The sequence below is a fragment of the Protopterus annectens genome, chromosome 3.part0 (assembly GCF_019279795.1).
Source record: "Protopterus annectens isolate FY-2018-M chromosome 3.part0, PAN1.0, whole genome shotgun sequence".
NCBI classification, from domain to species: Eukaryota; Metazoa; Chordata; order Ceratodontiformes; family Protopteridae; genus Protopterus; species Protopterus annectens.
Window position 1 is genome coordinate 1,152,857,263 of NC_056731.1, and position 27,195 is coordinate 1,152,884,457.

The window sequence follows — 27,195 nt, forward strand, 5'->3', positions numbered from 1 at the left end:
GGGCCCACATGGCAGGAAAATGTATTCAGGGCACATGGCCCGCAAATCAAATGCATCTTCATATCAATCAAAAAGAGATGCTAGCTGTACAGAATGCCCTGACAGCCTTCAAAGATCTACTTCATCCAGGACAACTACTGATAAAGACGGACAATACTACAGTCATGTAGTACATAAGCAGGGGGGGGGGGGGCACGCATTCCTACCCCTTCTGCAGACTAGCCATGAACTTGTGGGAAACAGCACTGACTTACCAAGTACATCTGCAAGCACAATTCCTGCCAGGAAGGATAAATACTCTGGCAGACGAACTAAGCAGAAACCTAATGGATCCCCACGAGTGGAAATTGGATCCACAAGTCTTCAGCATGATAACAAGGAACTGGGGATGCCCGGACATGGACCTATTTGCCTGCCCTCACAACTGCCAACTACAGAGATTCTGCACAAGGACTTATCACAAGCAAGCATGGAAAGTGGATGCTCTATCTTTCAGCTGGAAAACCCTTACAGTATATGCCTTTACTCCACTGCCTCTCCTCCCCAAGGTACTCCTAAAGGTCAGACAAGAGAAGCCAAAAATTATACTGATTGCCCCAGACTGGCCACGCCAGCACTGGTACCCAATCCTAAAGAGCTTGTCTGAAGGCCCAGCTTGGACATCACCTCAAATTCCTCACTTATTGACCCAACAAGACGGTCAGATACTGCACAGCCAACTCAGGACCTTAAACCTGTCAGCATGGCAGATACTGTAGCCATTCAAGACACACCTCTCTCTAAAGCAGTGATGGATTTATTTTGGTGGCCAGGAGGCCTAGCACCATAAAATCTTATGCAGAAAAATGGAAGAGATTCTGTGCTTGGAACCAACCACAAGGTATTGACACGACTGTTCCAAATATTCCTCAGATTTTGCAATACTTAACTGAGATGCTGGATAAAGGCCTTTCCTTTTCATCAGTTAAAATTCATGCCTCTGCCATTTCAGCTCATTACAATACAGAACCACCTATTTTTTTCTCATCCATTACTAAGGCAGTACCTCAGAGGGGCCAAAAACATAAGACCTCCAAGGAGAGCACCAATACCTGTATGGGACCTCAACTATGACTTGGAAAAACTCACACTGGCTCCGTTTGAGCCAGCCTCTGCAGCTGATATAAAATTCTTATCCTGGAAAACAGCTCTGCTCCTAGCAATAACCTCTGCTAGATGAGTCTCAGAGTTACGTGCACTCATGGCTGTGGAACCTTTTATCATTTTCCATCCTGACAGGGTTTCTCTAAGGACAAACCCTACATTTATGCCTAAGGTAGTGTCCAGTGTGGACCTTGACCAAACCATTCATTTGCCTACCTTTTACCCAAACCCACAGAATAAGGGTGAGAGACTTCTGCATTCTTTGGACATTCACAGGCAGCTATGCTTCTTGGACAGAACCAAAGCTTTCATAAAGACTGAACAACTTCTAGTGGCATGTGCTGCAGCATCACAAGGAAAGCCCATCTCGAAACAGACTATTTCAAAGTGAATAGGCCACTGCATTCGTTTCTGCTATTCACAGCATGGCAAATCAGTGCCTAAGGGCATTAGACCACATTCAACCAGAGCAGCAGCCACTTCAGCAACCTTCCTCAGAGGAGTACCAACCAAAGACATCCTAGAGGCTGCAACTTGGGACTTCAGTGCATACTTTTACAAAGCACTATCACTTACCTCTCTACTCTAAATCCAGGGCAGGCTTTGCCACTGCAGTTCTGCAGGGCCTGATAGCCTCTCCTAATCCTATTTAGCACCAGCCTCTCAACCTCAGCTTTGGGATTCAACCCAATTGTAATGACTGCAACAGTGAAACACTATGAACATAGTACAGTTGTGTACCTACCATAAATGTAGATGTTCGAGTGTATTCACTGTTGCAGTCCAGGTTACCCTCCCGCCACCCCCCTTAACCTTGCTGGGACTTATCTGTACTTCTCTATTCTATACAACCTATGTGGTGTATTTGCTTGTAGATGAAGGAAAAGTTGTTTTTTGTGTATGCATGCTTATTGGCATAATTTAGCCTTACCATTTTATGTGCACCTGACATCTGGGGCAAGAAAAACTGAAGAAAATGGCGTCGGCTGAATCTTTTATACCCCTGGCACACTGACGTCAGGGAGGAGGTGACAGCAAACGACACCGGACCTAGACAGTGAATACACTCGAACATCTACATTTATGGTAGGTACACAACTGTACTTTAATCACATTTTTAGGAAAGCTGAGTTCAGTTTCACTAGCCACGCCCAGGCCTGATTACTGCCAGACCTGCTGACTCAAGAGATTACTTAAATAGAATCTGTCAGACAAAGTGAAGTAGGCCAAAAGATCCCAAAAAGAAAGACATCATGCCGCGATCTAAAGAAATTCCAGAACAGATGCGAAACAAAGTAATTGACATCTATCAGTCTGGAAAAGGTTACAAAGCCATTTCTAAAGCTTTGGGTCTCCAGCGAACCACGGAGAGAGCCATTATCTACAAATGGAGAAAACATGGAACAGTGGTGAACCTTCCCAGGAGTGGCTGGCCTACAAAAATTACCCCAAGAATGCAGCAATGACTCATCCAAGAAGTCCCAAAAGAATCCAGAACATCATCTAAAGAACTGCAGGCCTCACTTGCTTCAGTTAAGGTTAGTGTTCATGACTCAACCATAAGAAAGAGACTGGGTAAAAATGGTATGCATGGCAGAGTTCCAAGGCGAAAACCACTGCTGACCAAAAAGAACATAAAGGCTCATTTCACTTTTGGCAAAAAACATCTTGATGATCCCCAAAACTTTTGGGAAAATATTCTGTGGTCTGACTAAACAAAAGTTGTACTTTTTGGGAGGTGTGGGTCCCCTTACATCTGGCGTATAAGTAACATGGCATTTCAGAAAAAAGAACATCATGCCAACAGTCAAACATGGTGGTGGTATTGTGGTGGTCTGGGGCTGCTTTGCTGCTTGTGGACCTGGACAACTTGCCGTAATTGATGGAACCATAAATTCTGCTCTCTACCAAAAAATCCTGAAGGAGAATATCCGGCAATCAGTTTGTGACCTCAAGCTGAAGCACACTTGAGTTCTTCAGCAGGACAGTGATCCAGAACACACCAGCAAGTCCACCTCTTAATGGCTTAAAAATAAAAACAAAATGAAGGTTTTGGAGTGGCCTAGTCAAATCCAGACTTGAATCCATTTCAGATGCTGTGGTATGACCTTAAAAGCTTGGAACCACTTCAGTATGGCTGAATTAAAACAATTCTACAAAGAAGAGTGGGCCAAAATTCCTCAACAGCGATGTGAAAGACTCATTGCCAGTTATCGCAAACGCTTGATTGCAGATGTCCTTCATGGATGCATCTGCAGTCATAACAACTGGGTTGTCCTGTCGTCAGGCAGCCCTTCAGTCGGCCGGATTCCAAAGTCCGGGTCCGGCTTCGGCTGATGTCGCACTTCACCCGACGTCATCTCTGTTGGTCTTCGGGTATAAAGGCATCAGCCGACGCCATTTTCCTCAGTCTTTCTTGCCGCGTGGCGCCCGAAGCAGAAGCTGTTCGCAAGTGCCGGTCGGTCGGATCCAGAGATTACTTCTACCGAATACTACTTCGAAGACTTCTAAAGCTAAGTACCCCGTTGGGGAACCTTTCTTGCCTCAGCCGATGTCAGAAAAAGTTAATTGTTTAACCTGTGGGAAACAAATGCCTCATAAAGATTTCCACTCTCATTGCCTGCCTTGTTTAGGCCCAGCCCACGACGTAGCAGCCTGTTCGGCCTGTGCTTCCTTCAACCGACGAACGCTTAGGCGTCGGTCGGAGTTTGCAGAACAGTTTTTCGGTTCTGATTTTGCGTACATTATGCCGTCGGATCCTCCGACTTCCCAATCTGCCAAAAAACGCAAAGATAAAGACCGACACTCGCGGTCCGCGGTTTCGGCTGAAACCACGGTTAAGCAAGCCGCGAGTGTCTCGGTTTCGGACGAAACCGAAAACTGCTCAAAGTACAGCTGAATCTATCTCTACAACTGAGGCCCCTGCTACCACTCTTGAATCGGCCTCAGAAATTTTATCCACTACGGTGGTTGCCACTGATTTATCAGACACCATTCCCTTGGATGTCTCTACCCCAGCACGTGGTACAGCTAGGCCTCCAGCAGCCATGTCCATTAAGGCCTTCGCCAGGGCTAAAGCAGCCAAGACTACTAAAACAGTGCCTGTTAACACCCCCACTACCAGGCCCTCTTCTAGTTCTCAAATGCTTACTTTGGCAGAAGATTTAATTTCATTAATCAGAGGATCTCAACCTCACCCAGACAGGGCCTCTCAGCCCCCAGAGAAGAGACCTAGGGCAGAGCCCCCTGAGCCAGTGTCCTCTGATGATTCTGCTGATGAATCAGACATAACTGACCAGCCAGAGGCTCCTTTCTCCAATTTTGAAGATTCTGATGCTGAAGATTCCATTCCAGCTGCTTCCCCACCAGAAGAATTCTCCTTTGGAGAAACCTTACATGCCATGCGAGAGCAGTTCCAATGGCAGCAACAGGATTTTTCAGACTCCAGGAAACGACTTAGGACCTTTCTGCACCTTCCACAGCACAGGCCCTTAGCTATACCTCCTGTTCTCTCTGTGGTGGATGATGCTTTCAATGATGTTTGCTCCTCTCCAGATTCTTTACCCCCAGCCCCTGCCAAACCAGACAGATTTTACAGGGTGCCAGATACTCATCACCACCTTTACAAGGCCCCACTTGCAGACCCAGAAACTATATCCCAGGGTCCCAAGGCAGTAGCCGCGACCATAGCTAAAAACCCTATTCCTTCTGAAAGAGAAGCAAGGTCATTAGACAGATGGGGTAAAAAGGTCTACACTTCAGCTACTCTCTCAGCTAGAGCTTTAAACTGTCAGTTTCACATGATACAATACCAAGAGTTTATGCTTGATCAATTAACTAAAAAGCTAACCACTGATGAATCTCTTGATAAGAAATATGTATTAGAGATGGTAAATAACATACAACAGGTTAGTAACCATTCCTTAAAATGTGGCTATGATGCACTGGAGGCTTCAATTAGATCAGCCATGACTGGCACAGTGATAAGAAGGCATGCATGGCTAAAAGAGCAAGCTTTACCGGATCATGTTAAAGCTAAGTTGCTAGATGCTCCTATGGATAAGACAAGTTTGTTTGGTACACCTGCCCAGCAGGTTATGAAGAAAATGGAAGAAAAGGCAAAATCTGTCCAAACGGTTAAAGATTTCTTGCAGGTACAACCCCAAGGTTTAGCAGGAACTGGCCTGCCAAAAATTGGTCCTTTCCTGACTCCACAAGATCTCAAAGGGGCAGGAACAGACGTTCCAGAGGCAGAAACCAATCTAGAGGAGGTGCCTACAGAGGACGACAGTGGCAAGGTAACAACAGAGGCACAGACTCAACCTCTGCCACTACATCAACACAACCACAGTGACTTAACCCTAAATCCGCCTACCAGGGAACAAATAGCAGCTCCTTTAGGCGGAAAGTTAACCTTATTTTCAAAGAACTGGCACTACATAACAAAAGACAAGTGGATTCTACAAACCATAGATCAAGGCTACCGGTTCCACTTCCACACTTTACCAGTCAAAAGAGGAATGCCAAATCTACCTCCAAATCAAAAAACAGAGGCTCTACAACAGACAATGGAGTTAGCAAACATGAGAGCTGTGGAAAGAGTGCCAACAGCAGAGCAAGGAAAGGGGTTCTACTCCAGACTATTCCTAGTTCCAAGAAAGGAAAAAGTTGGAGACCAATTCTCGACCTGTCCACCTTAAATACATACATCATTGTCCCAAAATTCAAGATGCTGACCTTACAGCAACTTCTTCCCATGCTGGGCAAGGAGTGTTGGCTGGTAACTCTAGATCTCAAGGAGGCATACCTGCACGTCCCCATTCGACCAATCTGCAGAAGATACCTCAGATTTCTTGCAGGATCAGAGCACTATCAATTCTCAGCATTGCCCTTTGGCTTATCTACTGCGCCCAGAGTATTCACAAAATGCCTGGCATCAGTAATCGCCCATTGCAGACTACAGGGAATTCAAATTTACCCATACCTGGACGACGGCTTACTACAAGGGGACAACAAAAGCAAGCTGACAACAGATTTACAAAGGGTCATTTACTTGCTACAAGCACTGGGATACACAGTCAATTTACAAAAGTCAAGGCTGATACCATCCCAAACAAGGACCTTCTTGGGCGCGGAATTGGACACAGTGAAACAAATGGCATTCCTAACTACAGAAAAACAAAAAGAACTCCCTCTTTACTTCTTGGCACTAACAAAACTGAACAAGATAACAGCAAGGAAAGTACTCCAGGCCTTGGGCTTCATGGCATCATGCATAATCTTGGTCCCATTTGCCAGACTACATATGAGAAAACTACAGTGGTACCTAAAGAATTTATGGTCCCAACACAGACACAGCCTGGAAACAGAAGTCCCACTAATTCCATGCTTAAAACAGGAGCTCCTATGGTGGGCTCAGGCATGCCAGTCAAACCCAGGCCTACCCTTTCGCAGATGTCAAGCAAGCCAGACCATCACAACAGACGCTTCAGACCTAGGATGGGGGACCCACATGCTGGACAAATGCGTGCAAGGACTCTGGACACAGGATCAACTTCACCTGCACATCAACCTAAAAGAAATGCTGGCAGTAAAACTGGCAATCCAAAAGTTCAAACCATTTCTCAAAGAGGGCCAGTTGATGATAAGGACAGACAACACCACAGTCATGTGGTACATCAACAAACAGGGAGGCACTCATTCATACCCCCTATGCAGAATGACTTTGGAGCTGTGGACCCTGGCACTCAGCTACAACATCCAGTTACAGGCAATATTTGTACCGGAAAAGAAAATACTCTACCAGACATACTAGGCAGAACCAGTTCGGCTGCCCACGAATGGAAGCTGCAACCCGACATCTTCAAAACCATCTCAAAGAAATGCGGAATGCCTCAGATAGATCTATTCGCATCGCCTCTCAATCACCAGCTCAAAAAAAATTCTGCACAAGGACATTCCACCCACTAGCATGGAAAGTGGATTCGCTCTCCTTCAGCTGGAAAGGCCTAACAGCATATGCATTCCCACCTCTTCCCTTGATACACAAAGTACTACTAAAAATCAAGGAAGAACGTCCAAGGATAATCCTGATAGCTCCAAACTGGCCAAGACAACACTGGTACCCACTACTGAGGAGCATGTCTCGGAACAATATGTGGCCAATTCCCTGATGCCTTTGATGTTAACTCAGAACAACTACAGCATCATGCATCCAAACCTAAAAACGTTACAACTGACTGCATGGAACATCACATAGCAGCAGCTAACACAGAGCTTTCCCAAAGAGTTAAAGACATTATTCTTGAAGCACGCAGACCTTCAACAAGAAGGAACTATGCTGGAAAATGGAAAAGGTTTGTCATTTGGAGTACTGAAAGAGGAAAATATGTGTCAAACATAGATATGCCTAACATTCTGGAGTACCTGGCCGAACTTCTTCATTCAGGCCTGTCCTACTCCTCCATCAAGATACATGCATCAGCTATTTCAGCAGAATACAGCTTTAATCCACCTGTTTTTTCGCACCCTTTGCTCAGGCAATTTCTCAGAGGAATCAAGAATGTAAAACCTCCAAGGAAGCCACCATTACCAGCTTGGGACTTAAACTTTGTGCTAGAAAAGTTGACACTATCATCCTTTGAACAAGCAGCAACAGCAGACCTACAACACCTGTCATGGAAAACTGCTTTCCTACTGGCAATTACTTCAGCAAGGAGGGTTTCAGAACTACAGGCCTTAATGGCGGTGCAACCCTTCCTAATATTCCACCAAGATAGAGTTTCCATGAGGACTAATCCTACATTTATGCCTAAGGTGGTATCCAGAGTGTCTTTAAACCAGGCAATCCACCTACCTACCTTCTTTCCCAACCCACAAAACAGAGGGGAAAGAATACTGCATACCTTGGATGTACATAGACAGCTACGCTACTACTTGGACAGAACAAAAAATAGCAGAAAGACTGACCAACTTTTCGTAGCTTATGCAACAGGAAGGGAAGGAAAAGCTATTTCCAAACAGACAATCTCCAAATGGATAGGAAATTGCATACGATTCTGTTACTCCTTCCATGGAAAACCAATTCCACAGAACATAAGACCTCATTCTACAAGGGCAACAGCCACTACCACAGCCTTCTTACGAGGAGTGGCAACCAAAGACATTATTGAGGCGGCTACTTGGACCTCCGTGCATACATTTGCCAAGCATTACAATTTGCCTCTATATTCCAGATCCCGAGCAGGGTTTGCCACTGCTGTACTGCAAGGGATCCTAAACACACCATAATTTACCTTTATCCTCCTCCCTAGTTGGCTATGGTATTCTACCCAGTTGTTATGACTGCAGATGCATCCATGAAGGACATAGTACAGTTTTGTACCTACCATAAATGTAGATGTCCGAACTGGATAGCATCTGCAGTCAGGATTACCCTCCCTCCTTCCCCTCTGTGGTACTCCTAGGGTGTTTACCCTCCTAATAGCTAGCTGGGGGGGAGTCTTTTATGGTGTATTTGTTTGTATATATGTACATACATGCTTATGTTTGTGTTTACCTCTATCTTTTTGGAAACATTGGCATCTACCCAAAATTTTAGCCTTCAAGAGGGCTACTGGCATCTGGGGCAAGAAACACTGAGGAAAATGGCGTCGGCTGATGCCTTTATACCCGAAGACCAACAGAGATGACGTCGGGTGAAGTGCGACATCAGCCGAAGCCGGACCCGGACTTTGGAATCCGGCCGACTGAAGGGCTGCCTGACGACAGGACAACCCAGTTGTTATGACTGCAGATGCTATCCAGTTCGGACATCTACATTTATGGTAGGTACAAAACTGTACTTTGTTGCTGCTAAGGGTGGCACAACCAGTTATTAGGTTTAGGGGGCAATTACTTTTTCACGTAGGGCCATGTAGGTTTGGATATTTTTTTCCTTAAATAAATTCAGTACTTAAAAACTGCATTTTGTGTTTACTTGGGTTATCTTTGTCTAGTATTTGCATTTGTTTGATCTGAAACATGTAAGTGTGACAAACGTGCAAAAAAAAAAATCAGGAAGGGGACAAATACTTTTCCATTGCACTGTATGTTTTGCTGTTCTCTCTCAGGTTTCTAAGATGGTTTTCTGACCTTCCTGATTCTGAGGGGAAGGCTTCAACCCTTTCCCTGCTAGGCTGTACTTCACAAGTTGCCATCTGCATAGTCAAATGCATCTATGATGTGGCTATCGCTTCCAGGGTTGCTGCTTTTCACTCTATTATGAGGTGTTTTTCTTAGCTTCGTATTCAGTCTTTGCCAGATGACATTTAAAGACAAACTTTTGGATGTTCCTTTAGCTAATAAATGTTTTTGGAGCTGCTACTGCTGACCTTTTAAAGTCTGTCCGAGCCAAGGGCAAAGCTTTGCAGGAGCTGAAACATTTTTTTTCTTCCATTCCTAAATTTCGGAGGAACTGTTCCTCCAAGTCTGTCTTTGTAACAGTCCCACCTTCCTCCCAAAGGCAAGGATTCTAGAAGTATGACTTCTGCTATGTTTAGAGACCTGTGCCTCCCAGAAACCTTTTCAGGACAGGCCTGGTTCTGTTTGACAGTTTGCTTCCTCCTTCCCCCGGCCAGGTTTCCTTGTCTCTCTGTGTCTTTTCTTGTCTCTTCCAAATTGGCTAAAATCAATTCAGGGTTTTGTCCATTATCTGTCAGGGATATTTCATGTTTTGGAAGTCCCTTCTTCCCTTTTTGGGCATTCTACAACCTCCTCGGGAACAGCTGTCACTTCCCAGAAGATATTCTTCGTGTTTCACTGTTGCAGTCGTTACATTTGGGTTATCCTGCTGGTAGGTTGCCCTCAAGTCGGCCCGACTTCCAAAGTCCTGGGTCCTGTGTCTGTTGCTGTCGCCTCTTCCCTGACGTCAGGTCGTCAGGGGTATAAAAGATACAGCCGACGCCATTTTATTTAGTCTTTCTTGCCGCGCGGTGCCCGAAGCAGTTCACAAGTGCCAATTGCTGAGATTTTCGTGTTCGAATTTCAGATCCAAAGTCTTCATTAAAAGCTAAGTACCCTATTGGGGAAACTTTTTTCTTGCTCCAGACCGATGTCAGAAAAAGTTATTATTGTATTTCTTGTGGGAAGCAAATACCTCATAAGGACTTTCATTCTTACTGTATTCCTTGCCTAGGCCCTGACCACGACGTTGCTAGTTGTCTGTTTTGTGCTAGATTTAACCAACGCACTATTAAGCGTCAGTACGATTTTGCGTTACACTATTTTGGGCGAAGATTTAATTGTACAATGCCATCGGATAGCCATCCGACTACTGGAGTTCACAAAAAACGAAAAGAAAAAGACAGGCAACTGAGGTCCATAACCGATGACGAAGCTCCTCCTAAGCAAGTCACTGGTTCGCCGGTACTCAGTGAGGCACGTTCGCAGCCCCTGACGCCCGCTACTTTAGAGCCGCAGGCCGCTACCGACTCCCACATGGAGTCGGCCAGGCCGCTGGAAACTCAAGGTATTGGAGCCTCAGAGATTATTCCCTCAGATGGGTCTGGAGCCGCTAAGCAGACATCGGCTTCTGAGGGTGTATTCAGACCCAAACAGTTATATATTAAACCAACTTCAAAGGCTAAAACACCTTTAAAGGCAAAGAAACAAGTTCACCAGCCACAAGGACAGGCCTCCATGCCCAAAAAACAGATGCTCAAAATGGCCGAAGACTTAATTACCTTGATCAGGGGTTCCCATCCCCCTCCTGGTAAGAGGCCTAGGCAAGAGACAGACTATGAATCTTCAGATCAGGTTTCCATTTCTTCTGATCAGGAATATTCTCTTCCCCCCTATGAGGATTCTGATGCTGAAGAATCAATTCCTTCAGCTTCTCCTACTGAGGACTACTCTTTTGGGGAAACCTTGCATGCCATGAGGGAGCACTTCCACTGGGAGAGCCAAGATTTTTCAGAATCTAAGAAAAGGCTCAGAGACTTCTTTTTACTATCTCAACACAGGCCTCTAGCTATTCCACCTGTTAGACATTGTAGATGTGTTCTCAGAGTCTAGTTTGACCCCTGACTCCAGCTCCTGTTCAGCCGGACAGATACTACAGGGTCCCTGACTGTCATAAATTCCTTTTCAAAAACCCTTCTGCAGACCCAGAAACTATTTCTCAGGGTCCGAAAGGGGTCAAGGCTTCTACTGCAAAAAACCCTACCCCCTCTGACAGGGATTCTAGGGCACTGAATAGATGGGGAAAAAAGATTTACACATCTGCTACTTTGGCTGTAAGGGCCTTAAATTGCCAGTTTCATATGCTCAAATATCAGCAGTATATCATGACACTGCTTAAACAGAAAATGATGGCAAATTCTGAATGTGCAGAAAACAAAGAAATGCAGGATTTATTGCATGCAGCTGAACAAGTTGGAAAGCATACTTTGCAGTGTGGGTTTGATTCTCTGGAGGCCTCCTGCAGGGCCGCTGTTACGGGTTCTGTCATTAGGAGGCATGCTTGATTAAAGGAACAAAATCTGCCTGACGGTGTTAAAGCAAAATTATTAGATGCTCCTTTGCAACATGGTACCTTGTTTGGTGTTAAGGCAGAAGAGGTGTTAAAGAAAATGGAGGACAAAGCTAAATCTATGCAAACGGTCAAGGATTTCTTACAGGTACAGCCACCTAGATTTAGCAGACACTGGCCTACAAAGAATTGGACCTTTCCAGTCTCAGACAGACCTCAAAGGGGCAGATCCAGATGCCCTAGAGGCAGATCACAGCCACAAGGTTCCTACAGGTCTAGGCAGTGGAGTGCCTCTACCTCTGCTGGAGAAGACAAATCACAACCATACAGGAAACGGTCCCAGTGACTTCCTCCCTGCCTGCACCAAGCACTTATCTTCTGGCAGCTCCCATAGGGGGAAAACTTGCACATTTTTCTCAAAATTGGCACCTTATAACCCAGGACAAATGGGTTCTAGACAGTGTCACGAGGCTACAAGTTTCATTTCCATACCCTGCCAAGGGCAAACGGTTGGCCAGACCTGCCAAAAAATCAATGGGCAGAGGCTCAAAAACAAGTCGCAGCTTTCATGGACATGAGAGCTATTCAACAAGTGCCACAGCAAGAGCAGGGACAAGGATTTTACTCGACTGTTCTTGGTACCCAGAAAGGACAAAGCATGGAGGCCAATACTGGACCTATTTATTCTAAACACTTCCCTGGATATACCAAAATTCAAGATGTTGACCTTACAGCAGCTCCTGCCCATGCTGGGCAGCAAGGCTTGGCTCGTGACTTTAGACCTAAAAGAGGCATACCTGCATGTCCCAATCAGACAATCATGCAGAAGATACCTCAGATTCAAGGCTGGCTCAAAGCATTACCAATTCTCTGCACTGCCCTTTGGCTTATCTACTGCGCCCAGGGTCTTCACAAAGTGCCTGGCACCAGTAGTTGCTTACTGCAGACAAAGAGGAATACAAATATACTCTTACTTGCACAACTGCCTCATACAAGCAGAGAACAAGGACATTCTACTACAGCATCTGGCTTTTGTGATAAAACTTTTAACATGCCTAGGGTACACGGTCAACAAAAAGAAATCAAAACTAGTACCCTCTCAAGAGATAATATTCCTGGGTGCAAGCTTAAATACAACTGCCCAGATGGCTTATCTCACTCCAGACAAACAAAGGCAACTGACTACCTATTTCAAGAAAATGGCAACAAAGGCCCAGTTATCTGCAAGAAAAATTCTGCAGGCTTTGGGCTTCATGGCATCGTGCATCTTACTAATTCCATATGCAAGACTGCATATGAGGAAAATTCAGTGGTACCTAAAAAATGTCTGGACACAACATTGCCATAGTCTGGAAACAATGATTGATCTAATTCCCTGCCTGCAACAGGAATTTCGATAGTGGGAAAAGGCTTGTCACCAAAACAAAGGACAGACATTCTCACTACCCCCAGTCAGGCAGAGCCTAACGATGGATACATCAGATTATGCCTGGGAGGCACACATGACAGGAAGAGGCATTCAGGGCACCTGGTCCACAAACCAAAAGCATCTACATATCAATCAAAAAGAGATGCTAGCTGTACAAAATGCCCTGACAGCCTTCAAGGACCTACTTCATCTGGGACAACTACTGATAAAGACAGACAACACCACGGTCATGTGGTACATAAGCAAGGGGACAGTCATTCTTATCCCCTGTGCAGACTAGCCTTGGCTTTACGGGACACAGCATTGACTTACCAAGTTAATCTGCAAGCACAATTCCTGCCTGGAAAGGAAAATACTCTGGCAGACAAACTAAGCAGAAACCTCATGGATCCCCACGAGTGGCACCTGGATCCACAAGTCTTCAGCATGATAACAATGAAATGGGGACGGCCGGACATAGATCTGTTTGCCTCCCCTCAAAACAATCAACTAAAAAGATTCTGCACAAGGACTTATCACAGACAAGCTTGGAAAGTGGACGCCTTATCTTTCACCTGGACAGACCTATCACTATAGGCCTTTCCTCCACTGCCTCTCCTCCCCAAAGTGTACTCCTAAAGGTCAGGCAGGGAAAAACAAAAATGATTCTGATTGCCCCAGACTGGTCACGCCAGTACTGGTATCTGATCTTAGGAACTTGTCCCAATGCCCAGCCTGGACCTTACCTCAAGTACCTCATCTACTATCCCAGCAAAACAATCAGATTCTGCACAGCCAACTCAGGTCCCTAAACTGGCAGCATGGCAGATAATGTAGCCATACAAACCACACCTCTTACTAAAGCTGTGATGGATGTCATTTTAGAAGCCAGAAAGCCTAGTACTAGAAAATCCTATGCTGGGAAATGGAAGAGATTTTGCGCTTGGAACCAAGCTCAAGGAACTGATACAGCTATCCCAAATATTCCTCAGATTTTGCAATATTTAAGTGAGATGCTCAACAAAGGCTAATCTTTCTCATCAATTAAAATCCATGCCTCTGCCATTTTGGCTCATTACAATACAGAGCCACCACTCTTTTCTCATCCTTTATTAAGGCAGTACCTCAGAGGAGTCAAAAACATACGGCCTCCAAGGAGAACACCAACACCTGGCTGCATGGAACCTCAATTATGTCTTGGAAAAACTCACCTTACCTTCTTTTGAGCCAGCTGCTACTGCGGACATAAAGTTCTTATCTTGGAAAACAGCTCTGCTTCTAGCAATAACTTCTGCAAGACGAGTTTCAGAGCTACAGGCACTCATGGTTGTGGAACCCTTTATTATTTTCTATCCAGACAGGGTCTCTCTAAGAACAAATCCTACATTTATGCCTAAGGTGGTATCCAGTGTAGCCCTTAACCAAACAATTTGCCAATTTTTTATCCAAATCCATAGAACAAGGGGGAGAAAATTCTGCATTCTTTGGACTTACACAGACAACTCAGATTCTACTTGGACAAAACTAAAGTTTTCAGAAAGACAGAGCAATTACTAGTGGCATATACTATAGCATCACAAGGGAAGGCCATCTCCAAGCAGACTATTTCAAAGTGGATAAGTCACTGCATTCGTTTCTGCTACTCACAGTATGGCAAACCAGTGCCTAAGGGCATTAGGCCACATTCAACCAGAGCTGCAGCCAGTTCTGCAGCTTTTCTCAGGGGAGTACCAACCAAAGACATTTTGGAGGCTGCTACTTGGAGTTCAGTGCATACCTTTTCAAAACATTACAATCTGCCTCTTTACTCTAAATCCAGGGCAGGCTTTGCCACTGCATTTCTGCAGGACCTCATAGCCACTCCTAATGCTGCTTAGCTCCAGCCCCCCAACCATAGCTTTGGGAGTCAACCCAAATGTAATGACTGCAACAGTGAAACATTAAGAATATAGTACAGTTGTGTACACTTACCATAAATGTAGATGTTCGAGTGTATTCACTGTTGCAGTCCAGGTTACCCACCCGCCATCCCCCTTATTTTTGCTGGAACTTATCTTTACTTCTCTAATTTATACAACCTAGGTGGTGTATTTGCTTATAGATGATGGTAAAGCTTATTTTGGTGCATGTATGTTTTATTTACATAACATCTGGGGCAAGAAAAACTAAATAAAATGGCGTCGGCTGCATCTTTTATACCCCTGATGACCTGACGTCAGGGAAGAGGCGACAGCAACCGACGCATGACCCAAGACTTTGGAATTAGGGCCGACTGAGGGCAACCTGCCAGCAGGATAACCCAAATGTACTGACTGCAACAGTGAATACGCTCGAACATCGACATTTATGGTAAGTGTACACAACTGTACTTTCTTCTCTCTCTCTTGGCTCAGGGCACCATTCAAGCCATGCCTCCCACCCAGGTAGGGAAGGGGTTTTATTCCAGAGTGTATTTGGTCCCACAAAAGGAAGGTACGTGGTGACCAATTGTGTATCTTTCCATGCTGAACACCTTTCTCAAGACTCTTCCTTTCAGATGTTATCACTTCAGACATTGTTTCCTCCTCTTCTGCAGGCCTTTTTGGTATCTCTGGATCTCAAGAATGCCTTTCTTCACATCCATTCTCTGTTCAGAAGGTTTTTTACATTTCTGTCTCTCTTCCTTACATTTTCAGTTATTTGCTTTGCCCTTTGTCCTCTCTACAGCCCCAAGGGTATTCAGCAGTGTTATGGAAGGACATAGTACAGTTTTATAAAATTTTATAACCATAGACTTCCTTCTCTTCACTGTTGCATTATTCGGTTAGTCCCTCTCTCCTACCCCCTCTGTTCTGACTCTTACACTGTGTTCTAGTTGTGCTTCTGGCCAAGAGGTCTTTCTCTTCCTTTATTTTTCATTCTGGATGTACATGTTCCTGTTTTGTAACAGAGAGGGTGTTTTGTTCCTTCTGAACTTTTCCTGTTCTGAGTATCTGCATCCATATGTAATCCTTTATGCCCTGTGCTGCATGTGTGGAGCATGTGTGGTGATGTACAATGCCTGTAAGAGGTGAAAGATTTGTTATACTGGCTGGACGTTGCGCTATCCTTGTCAGGAGATCTCTTAGGTGAAGAATAAAGCGTCTCTTTTTTGTGATGATTTATTGGGGAAATTGGTTTCTAACGAGGAACAAAAAACTAAAGCAAACAAACATTCTACATGGTGTCCATGGAGAGAGTTTTTTTTTTTTTTTTTTTTTTTTTACTAGGCAGGTGTTATTTTACTGTACTTATGGCTAAAGTGAGCTTTTAATTTATTTATGTTTAGTGATCTGAATATAGTTAAAGCTTGTATTGTTACATCTGTATGTGTGTGAAATGTACTTATAAATGTAGCATATATTTCTAAACTGATTTATTTTTGTGGTACCCTTGCAGCATGCCAGATTTCCAGGACATAGTTGCCTGACAGCAAGGTCACGTAAATACTCCGCACTTAATAGTTCTCAACCAAAAAGCTGTTTATGCCATATCCGTCACTGCCATAATCCATGTTGTATATAGGTACGAAACTGGTTATTCATTACCTTCTTATTTTGCACTTATCCATTACAGTGTTTGTTTTGATGATTTCATTTAAAGTTCAGTGCTTTAAACTCTTATTTTAGTGATGCTTATTTTTTGTTAGTGCACGTAATTATTTATTTACTTTCAATGAATGCTCTTTTAACTTCAACATAATAGCAGACCTTTATGCATGTTTCAGATCAGTTAAACACAATTTTATCAAATGGATTCTTGTCATGAGTGAGTTGTACCACATTTCTCATCATTGATGAGTGCTTTTGCAAAGCCCTGGAGACATATGTGCCTACTCTTTTTATTGCTTTGATCCTCCAGATTATAGTTTTGTTTCCACCTGCTCTTCATCACATGCTGACCCATGGAGTGATAAACAGTTCCTCCTTCTTGAGTGTGGAATGGTTTTCATTCGGGGATGATGGTCCCAAACGAAGGAAGTGCTTGGAAACCAATTCTGGATATTTCTTTCATAAACTTATTTGTGATGGTGCCGACATTCAAAAAGATGTCTCTTCACAACCCATCTCCTCTTTCAAGTTTCCTGGTAACATAAGACTTAAAAGATGCACATCACTTCCCTGTTCATCCATACTTCAGATGTTTAAGGTTTTGTGCATCTGGATCCCATTATCAGTTCTCTGCCTTAACGTTTGGGCTATCCACTGCACCAGGAGTGTTTACAAAGTGTCTAGCTCCAGTTATATGTCATTGCAGGCTACAGGGTAGCCACATTTTTTTCCATATTTAGATAACTTGCTTATCTTTACAGAAGTCAGGAATCTCTCTTGAGGGGAAATCTGCACAAGTTGGGATTCCAAGAGAGCATCCAAAAGTCTGTCTTGACTTCTTCACACAGGATTCTGTTCCCAGGATATCAACCAGACACCTCTGTTCAAAGAGCTTTTCTTCCACATGGAAAAAAATCTATTTATAAGGTTTTCCACTCACTTCTGTCACTGCACGGGAATATCAGGGAGATGCTTGCCCTAATCAATGCACTTGACTGTCTGAATTATCTTCGGTCCCCGGGACCTCCAAGTTGTTGCAGACCATACCAGAGTCATGTGGTACGACAAGCAGGGAGGAACTAGGTCGTACCTCCTTTGCAGACTAGCATTGTTCGCTTGGGATACACCTTCACAAAACAATCAGTCTACAGGCATCATACGTTGTTGGTGCAAAATTGTTAGTAGACAAGCTGAGCAGGACTAGGGTAGATTGTCGCAAAGGAAGACTAGATTAGGCGGTCTTCCAAGATTTAATCAGTCTGTGGTGAAGTTCCTCAAGTAAGATTTCTCTACTTCTTCTGAACAGTTAACTGGCAGGATTCTGTTCAGAAGTCCAAGCAAGAAGGTGTGGAAGACAGATGCTTTTTCATCTGAAGTTGTTAATCATCTTCCATTCCTCACTGATGGGTACGGTTCCGAACCCTCGGAACAGAGTCAGCCAAATGCCAGGCTAGCATACACCAAACTCTCGAGCCACGCTACTACCCACAATGCCCTTCAATCCCATACCTCAGATCTCGTTTGCAGCTCAGCCATATAGCAGCGTTTTCACCGAGCTCTCCAGCTAAGTAGTTTTGAATTATTCAAACTTGTATTTCTTCCATAATTTCTCTTCTAGTGTCTTCTTATAGTCTAGCTCTACCCACAGGTATTCCTTTTCTTACCATTGTTGATATTTTCTACCCACAGTTATTCCTTTTCTTACCATTGTTGGTATTTTCTTGCCTTTTCTTTACTTTTTACCACCCTTGTGGTAACTCTTCATACCATTGCTGGTAGTCTGGCCTTTTTCTCCTTCTTTTCTCTGAGTGAGTGTTAGTATGTCTGATAAAAAGGGTACTTCAGATTTTAAACATTGCATATCGTGCAGTGGTAATTTACCTAGCAGTGACTTGCATTTTAAATGCGTTTATTGTTTGGACATCTCGCACCTTTCTGCGACTCCCCCATGTGATATTTGTGCGAGTTTTTGTCAATGGACGTTGAATGAATGGCGCAACAAGTGGATTTTGAAAGGATTGCTTTCCTCTCCTTTCTTTGAGGCTATTTCTGTGGAGGTCTCAACCCCTCCAGGCAAGGATAAAAAGCGTCCCCGCTCAGACCCTTCTTCGGCTGGTGATAGCAAAAATCATCGATCTAAGACTGGTAGATCTTCCTCCGAGCATCGACTCACTGTCTTGGTGCCACTGATTTCGGCACCTAGTGCAGTTTCTGGGAAGTCTAAATTGTCAGTGCCGGGCTCTGCACTGACGACTACTGAACCGTTGATTACTTCAGTTCCGACCAGTCTGGGTCAGGACACTTCGGCACCAACTTCACCTTTACAGGCTCTGGGTCAAGACACTTCGGCACCAACTTCGCCTTTACAGGCTCCGGCGACCTCGGATCCGATTTTGACTACTACCCCGATTGTGACTTCGGCTCTGAATTCCCTCTCTGTGCCGACTTTACCATTTACGCAGTTCAAATCAAAATCCTCAGCTCCATTGAGTTCATTACCACGAACCAGGTATTCGTCTTCTGTGGACCCATTTGCCGGGCAAACCTACAGTACTTTTCTGGACTGACCTGAATCCCCTTCCAGGATTTTGATTAGGTCTGCCAGGAGTGTGTCCGAAATACATTGTTCGTCTTGTGGATCAGGTATTGACTGCAAGAGGAATCTCCAGACCCTGTTCCGCTCCGGGTGTTGGGATTTTTCCTCCTTCGATTCCCTTCTTATTCTCCTGATGGGGATCTTTCAGTTCCAAGGCCCCCTTGCCCATTGCTTTCAACGGGACCCCTTCCTTCAACGCCGACTACTTTGATGCCTGAAGCATCTAAGTCCTAGTGGTATTCAATTCCGAAGACCGCTCACCTTGCTTCGGGGGTGGAATATTCGGTTCTGGCCCCAGGAACCAACGGCCTTCTCTGTTCCTGTCTCGGATCCGAGAGTTATTTCCGCACTGAACCCTTCTCAAACGTCAGTCTTGGAGGTGGACCATTTAGAGCAGGGTGTGACCCTGGTTCTGATTCAGTCCTCTTCGGTTCTGTGCTCCCATCCCTCTTCGGGTGGGCCCACGTTCCAGATTATGGAGAGAGCGCTGGCAGCTAGCAATCCTCCTCCTTCAGCTCCGCCTTTGATTACCCTCTTATCAGCCATAGCCATCCCTTTGCAGGGTACCATTAATCCAAAGCACCCCCCTTTCCGAGGCCTCTTCGGACATTCCCACCACCGAGCCCCTTCAGAAGACGGTGTGCAAAAGAAAACACATTGACTCACCTGAAGTGTCCCTTACTGAGGATACTGATTATGATGATGGGGAAGGTTCCCCTAGATCACCCCCTGATGTTTTTTTTGGGGACATCTTGGAGATTTTGAGTCAGCGGAGTGACTGGAAGTCTTCCGCCCCTCCCCCCTGGAGGAATCCGTATTCTTACAAGCTTTCCGTTCCCGGCCCACTACATCCTGGGTGACCCCTGCTGCAGATGAGTTGGTCAAATTCATCGTGCAATGAGCGTGGAAGAGTCTGGATTCAGTAGAAGCTATCCCCAGGAGATCAGACAAAGTACTTCCTCCTCCAGAGGGTCAACCCCATTGGTCGAAAGGCTTGCCAGTAGACGCTGCTGTGGTGACGGCGGCCACAAAGAAGGACTTTGCAGAAGAGAGTCTGGCTGTTCATCCCCCCAACAGGGAGTCCCGGGCGGTGGACAGGCTAGGGAAGCGAGTCTTTGCTGCAGTGACCTTTGCCGTGCGTTCACTGAATTTCTTGGCACATTTTACAAGACTCCAGAGAGACCTTATTTCCGTACTGTCTGGTAGCCTCACTGGTCAAGTATCGGATGGAGCACGTGACAAAGTGGCCTCCCAACTTGCCACCCTTGAAGCGATTTCGAATTCCTCCATGAGGTTGCTTTCCCACGCAACCGAAGGAGCAGCTAGAGCAGCAGGTGCTGGCGTGGTTGTCAGACGTCATGCCTGGATGCGCATTTCTGACCTATTGGATTCCTTCAAGTCTTCCTTTTTGAACTCTCCTATTGAGCCCTCCGCGCTGTTTGGTTCTAAGGTCAAGGATACTTTGGCCAGGTGCGAGCAGGACGGAAAGACCTTGTCTGCCGTGGGCCTGCGCTTCTCCAATCCTTAGCGTTCCTTCTCCAGGAATCAGAGGAGTGGAAAGTTGTGGCACAAGAAGTCGCAAGATTTCTTTCGTGATGCACGTGGCAAGGACTCCTCCAGAGGCAGAGAAGGGTCCAACGGTGGAAGATGCCCCTTTAGGGGCAGAGGGGGTTACCGGAAATCAGGGCTCCAGAGATTCTTTCTCCAGTAGGCTCTATCAGCACTCCTGAAGCGTTGCCCGATTGCTTTCCTCTGGAAGCAGTCGGGGCGTGTTTCTCTCTGCACCAAGCAGCCTGGTCCTCCATTACCGACGATCTATGGGTGCAGAGAATTATCACCAGAGGCTATCACATTCCCCTCAAATACTTTCCAAGACCTCAATTCTCCCTTCCCGACGTTCCACCCAGTGAAAGGGAGGAGGCAGCTTCCGAAATCAAGAAGCTTCTTCTAAAGCGAGTCATCCAAAAGGTTCCCCAAGATCAGTGAGGATTACAGTTCTACTCCAGACTCTCATTGGTGCCAAAAAAGACGGGGGACTGGAGGCCCATTCTGGATCTCAGTCATTTGAACGAGTCAGTTATACAGACCAAGTTCCGCATGGTCACTATTCAGTCCATCTTTCCATGCCTTCAGGAGGGTGTGTGGATGTGCTGTCTAGATCTCCGGGATGCGTATTACCACATCAAAATGGACAAACGCTCCAGGAGGCTTTTGCGCTTCCGGCTGGGAGCCAATCATTTTCAGTTCAGAGCCCTGCCTTTCGGTCTCTCGACGGCCCCCAGAGTGTTCACGAAGTGTCTAGCAGTGGTGACAGCTCACTTGAGACTGCACGGATTCCAGGTGTTTCCTTATCTGGATGATTGGCTCCTCTCCGCCCCCACCGAGTGTCTACTGACCAGGGCCCTGTGCCACGCACTGTCTCTGGCGGAGTCTCTGGGTATTACTATCAAATGGGAAAAATCAAACCTTCAGCCCTCACAACAACTGGAATTCAAAGGGGCTATGTTCAACACTCAGCTGTGTGTAATATCTCTTCCTCATCACAGGCTCTTAAGATTGAGAACACAAGTGCAAGTGATACTCTACCGCAGGGAAGTGTCTGCAAGGGAAGTTTTGCAGGATGTTCGTGTTTAACTGTTGCAGTCATTACTCTTGGATTATCCTGCTGGCAGGCTACCCGCAGTCGGCCTGAATTCCAAAGTCCTGGTCCGGCGTCAGTTGCTGTCGCCTCTTCCCTGACGTCAGTGCGCCAGGGGTATAAAAGATGCAGCCTACGCCATTTTATTCAGTCTTTCTTGCCGCGCGGTGCCCGAAGCAAAAGCAGTTCACAAGTGCCAGTCGGCCGACTCCTGAGATTTTCGAATCCAAATTTCAGAACCGAAGTCTTCATTAAAGCTAAGTACCCCGTTGGGGAAACTTTTTTCTTGCTCCAGACCGATGTTAGAAAGTTAACAATTGTATTTCTTGTGGGAAGCAAATACCTCATAAGGATTTTCACTTACTGTATTCCTTGCCTAGGCCGTGATGACAATGTTGCTAGTTGTCGGTTTTGTGCTAGATTTAACCAACGCACTATTAAGCGTCTGTTCGATTTTGTATTTCATTACTTTGGCCGAAGATTTAATTATATAATGCCTTCGGATCAGCCGACAACCGGAGTTTACAAAAAACGCAAGGACAAGGAAAAGGATAGGCATCCGAGGTCCAAACCAAACGACGAGGCCTCTGCTAGGCCAGTCGCCAGTTCTCAGTGAGGCGCTTTCGCAGCCCCTGGCGCCCGCTACCTCAGAGCCACAGGCCGCTTCCGACTCCCACGTGGAGCTGACTGGGCCTCTGGATACTCAAGGTATCGGACACTCGGAAATCATTCCCTCAGATGAGTCCGGAGCCGCTGAGCTTGCATCGGCTTCTGAGGGTGTCTTCAGACCTACACAACTATATATTAAGCCATCTTCAGCTTCAAAGACAAAGACTAAAGCAGCTCTAAAGACAAAGAAACAAGTACAACATTCTCCTACTCAGACTTCCATGCCTAAAAACAGATGCTCAAAATGGCCAAAGACCTAATTACTTTGATCAGGGGCTCCCATCCCCCTCCTGATAAGAGGCCTAGGCAAGAGACAAAAGTGTGATTCTTCTGATCAGGTTTCTATTTCCTCTGATTCCTCTTCTGAACAGGATTATTCCGTGCTTCCCTATGAGGATTCTGATGCTGAAGAATCCATTCCTTCAGCCTGTCCTCCTGAGGATTATTCTTTTGGGGAAACCCTGCATACCATGAGGGATCATTTCCACTGGAGAGCCAAGATTATTCTGAATCTAAGAAAAGGCTCAGAGACTTTACTTCCTCAGCACAGACCCCTTGCTATTCCACCTGTTCTAAACATTGTAGATGTATTTTCAGAGTCCGGCCTGTCCCCTGACTCTCTTACCCCCTGCACCTGTTAAGCCAGACAGATACTACAGGGTCTCAGATTCTCGTACATTCCTGTATAAAAACCCCGCTGCTGACCCAGAAACTATATGTCAGGGTCCCAAAGGGGTTAAAGCTTCCACTGCAAAAAACCCTGTCTCCTCTGATAGGGATTCTAGGGCTCTAGACAGATGGGGGAAAAAGTCTACACTTCTGCTACATTGGCTGTAAGGGCTTTAAATTGTCAGTTTCATATGCTTAAATATCAGCAATATTTAATGTCACTGCTTAAACAGAAATTGTTGACAAATACTGAATGTTCAGAGAACAAGGAATTGCAGGATTTATTGCATGCAGCTGAACAAGTGGGAAAGCATACTTTGCAATGTGGTTATGATTCACTGGAGGCCTCTTGCAGGGCCGCTGTTACAGGTTCTGTTAATAGAAGGCATGCTTGGTTAAAGGAACAGAATCTGCCTGATCATGTTAAAGCAAAACTATTAGATGCACCATTACAGCATGATACTTTGTTTGGTACTAAAGCCGAAGAGTTGTTGAAAAAAATGGAGGATAAAGCAAAATCCATGCAGACAGTCAAGGATTTCTTACAGGTACAGCCACCCAGGTTTAGCAGGAACTGGCCTTCTAAAAATTGGTCCTTTCCAGTGTCAGACCAAAAAGAGGCAGATACAGGCGTCCCAGAGGCAGATGTCAGCCCCAAGGCTCATACAGGCCTAAATAATGGGGTGCTTCTACCTCCAAAAGCAGAGAAGACAAATCACAACCTTACAGGAAACGGTCCCAATGACTTTCCTTTGCCAGATCCAAGCACTTTTCTTTTGGCAGCCCCCTTAGGGGGAAAACTAGCACTTTTTTCATCATATTGGCAAATGGTTACCCAAGACAAATGGGTCCTGAACATAGTGTCCCAAGGCTACAGGTTCCATTTTCACACTCTACTAAGGTCAAAAGGTATGCCAGACCTGCCACACAATCAATGGGCATAGGCACAAAAACAAATTACAGCCCTCATGGACATGAGTGCCATTCAGCAAGTACCACAACAAGAGCAGGGCCAAGGATTTTACTCCAGACTTTTCCTAGTACCCAGAAAGGACAAAACCTGGAGACCAATACTGGACCTGTCTATACTAAATACGTTTCTGGAAGTTCCAAAATTCAAGATGTTGACTCTACAGCAGCTACTGCCCATGCTGGGCAAGAAGGCTTGGCTTGTAACTTTGGACCTAAAAGAGGCATACCTGCATGTCCCAATCAGACAATCTTGCAGAAGATACCTCAGATTCATAGCTGGCTCAATGCATTACCAATTCTCTGCACTGCCCTTTGGCTTACCTACTGCACCCAGGGTCTTCACAAAATGCCTGGCACCAGTAATTGCATTTTGCAGACAAAGAGGAATTCAAATATATCCCTACTTAGACGACTGCCTAATTCAAGCAGAGAACAAAGACATTCTTCTAAAGCATCTGGCGTTTGTAAAAAGATTACTAATTGGCCTAGGGTACACAGTAAACAAAAAGAAATCAAAACTAGTGCCCTCTCAAGAGATAATATTCCTGGGTGCAAGCTTAAATACAACTGCCCAGATGGCTTGTCTCACGTCAGACAAACAAAAGCTACTGACTACTTACTTAATGAAATTGGCAACAAAAACCTACTTACTTCAAGAAATTGGCAACAAAAACCCACTTACCTGCAAGTAAAATCCTGCAGGCCTTGGGTTTCATGTCATCCTGCATTCTGCTAATTCCATATGCCAGACTGCATATGAGGAAACTACAATGGTATCTAAAAAAGTGTTTGGACTCAGCATTGCCACAGCCTGGATACAGTAATTGCACTCATTCCCTGCCTGCAACAGGAGTTTCAATGGTGGGCAGAAGCCTGTCACCACAACAAGGGTCTGCCATTCAGTTTACCCACAGCCAGACAGACACTGACAACGGATGCATCAGATTATGCCTGGGGGGCACATATGGCAGGAAAATGTATTCAGGGCACGTGGCCTGCAAACCAGATGCATCTTCACATCAATCAAAAAGAAGCTGTTCAAAATGTCTTGACAGCTTTCAAGGACCTGCTTCATCCAGGACAGATACTGATAGACAGACAATACCACGGTCATGTGGTACATAAGCAGGGAGGTACACATTCCTACCCCCTCTGCAGACAGGGACACAGCATTGGCTTTTCAAGTTCACCTGCAAGCACAATTCCTGCCAGGAAAAGCAAATACTCTGGCAGACGAACTAAGCAGAAACCTCATGGATCCCCACAAATGGAAATTGGATCCACAAGTCTTCAGCATGATAATAAGGAAATGGAGATGCCCAGACATAGATCTATTTGCCTCCCCTCACAGCTGCCAATTGCAGAGATTTTGCACAAGGATTTTTCGCAAGCAAGCATGGAAAGTGGACGCCCTATCCTTCAGCTGGAAAAACCTAACCGTATATGCCTTTCCTCTACTGCCTCTCCTTCCCAGGGTACTCCTAAAGGTCAGACAAGAGAAGCGAAAAATTATACTGATTGCACCAGACTGGCCTCGCCAGCACTGGTATCCAATCCTAAAGAGCTTGTGTCAAGGTCCAGCATGGATGTTGCCTCAAACTTCTCACTTGGTGACCCAACAAAAACAATCATCCTGCACAGCCAACTCAGGACCTTAAATCTGGCAGCATGACGGATAATGTAGTCATTCAGAACACTCCTCTTTCAAAAGCTGTTACGGATGTTATCTTGGAGGCCAGGAGGCCCAGTACCAGAAAATCTTATGCAGAAAAATGGAAAAAAAACATTGGGCCTCCAAGGAGAGCACCATTTCCGGCCTGGGACCTCAATTATGTTTTGGAAAAACTCACACTGCCTCCTTTCGAGCCAGCATCAACAGCAGATATAAACTTCTTATCCTGGAAAACAGCTCTGCTCCTAGCAATAACCTCAGCAAGCCGAGTCTTCTCGGAGTTACAAGCACTCATGGCTGTGGAACCTTTTATCATTTTTCTTCCAGACAGGGTTTCTCTGAGGACAAACCCTACATTTATGTCTAAGGTGCTGTCCAGTGTGGCCCTCAACCAAACCATTCACTTGCCTACCTTTTATCCAAATCCACAAAACAAGGGTGAGAAAATTCTGCGTTCTTTGGACATACACAGGCAGTTATGCTTCTACTTGGACAGAACTAAAGCTTTCAGAAAGACTGAGCAACTTTTATTGTCATATGCTGCAGGATCACAAGGAAAGGCGATCTCAAACAGACTGTTTCTAAATGGATAGGCCATTGCATCCGTTTCTGCTATTTTCAACATGGAAAATCAGTGCCTAAGGGCATTAGGCCTCATTCCACCAGAGCAGCAGCCACTTCAGCAGCCTTCCTCAGAGGAGTACCAACCAAAAATATCTTAGAGGCTGCAACTTGGAGTTCAGTGCACACTTTCACAAAGCACTACCACTTGCCTCTTAACTCTAAGTCCAGAGCAGGCTTTGTCACTGCAGTTCTGCAGGGCCTCGTAGCCTCTCCTAATCCTATTTAGCCCAGCCACCCATCCTCAGCTTTGGGATTCAACCCAAGAGTAATGACTGCAACAGTGAAACACGATGAACATAGTACAGTTGTGTACCTATCATAAATGTAGATGTTCGAGTGTATTTACTGTTGCAGTCCAGGTTACCCACCCACCATACCCTTTTCCTTGCTGGGATTTATCTGCACTTCTCTATCCTATACAACCTTTCTGGTGTATTTGCTTGTAGATGAAGGAAATGTTATTTTTGTGCATGTATTTTTATTGGCATATTTTTCAGCCTACCGATTTGGGGGCACCTGACATCTGGGGCAAGAAAAACTGAAGAAAATGACGTCAGCTGCATCTTTTTTTTTACCCCTGGTGCACTGATGTCAGGGAATAGGCGACAGCAAACGACGCCGGACCTAGACTTTGGAATTCTGGCCGACTGAGGGTAGCCTGCCAGCAGGATAACCCAAGAGTAATGACTGCTACAGTGAATACACTCTAACATCTACATTTATGG

The 27,195-nt window shown here is 45.3% G+C and overlaps 1 protein-coding gene across 3 annotated transcripts in view; it reads left to right on the forward strand.

Annotated features, from left to right (window-relative positions):
• Positions 1-27,195, forward strand: part of CCHR3.PART0H8orf88 (chromosome chr3.part0 C8orf88 homolog) — a 1,151,988-nt gene that overhangs the window by 1,068,994 nt on the left and 55,799 nt on the right. For 2 of the 3 annotated variants that reach the window (XM_044065382.1, XM_044065380.1), the window contains one exon: positions 16,479-16,604. The exons of the other annotated variant lie outside the window; for it this stretch is intronic. Coding sequence is in view for 1 of the 2 variants with exons in the window: in XM_044065380.1 (XP_043921315.1) it covers positions 16,479-16,604 (126 nt within the window). In the remaining variant the exon portion in view is untranslated. The remainder of the gene's footprint in view (positions 1-16,478; positions 16,605-27,195) is intronic. 3 annotated transcript variants of the gene reach the window in all.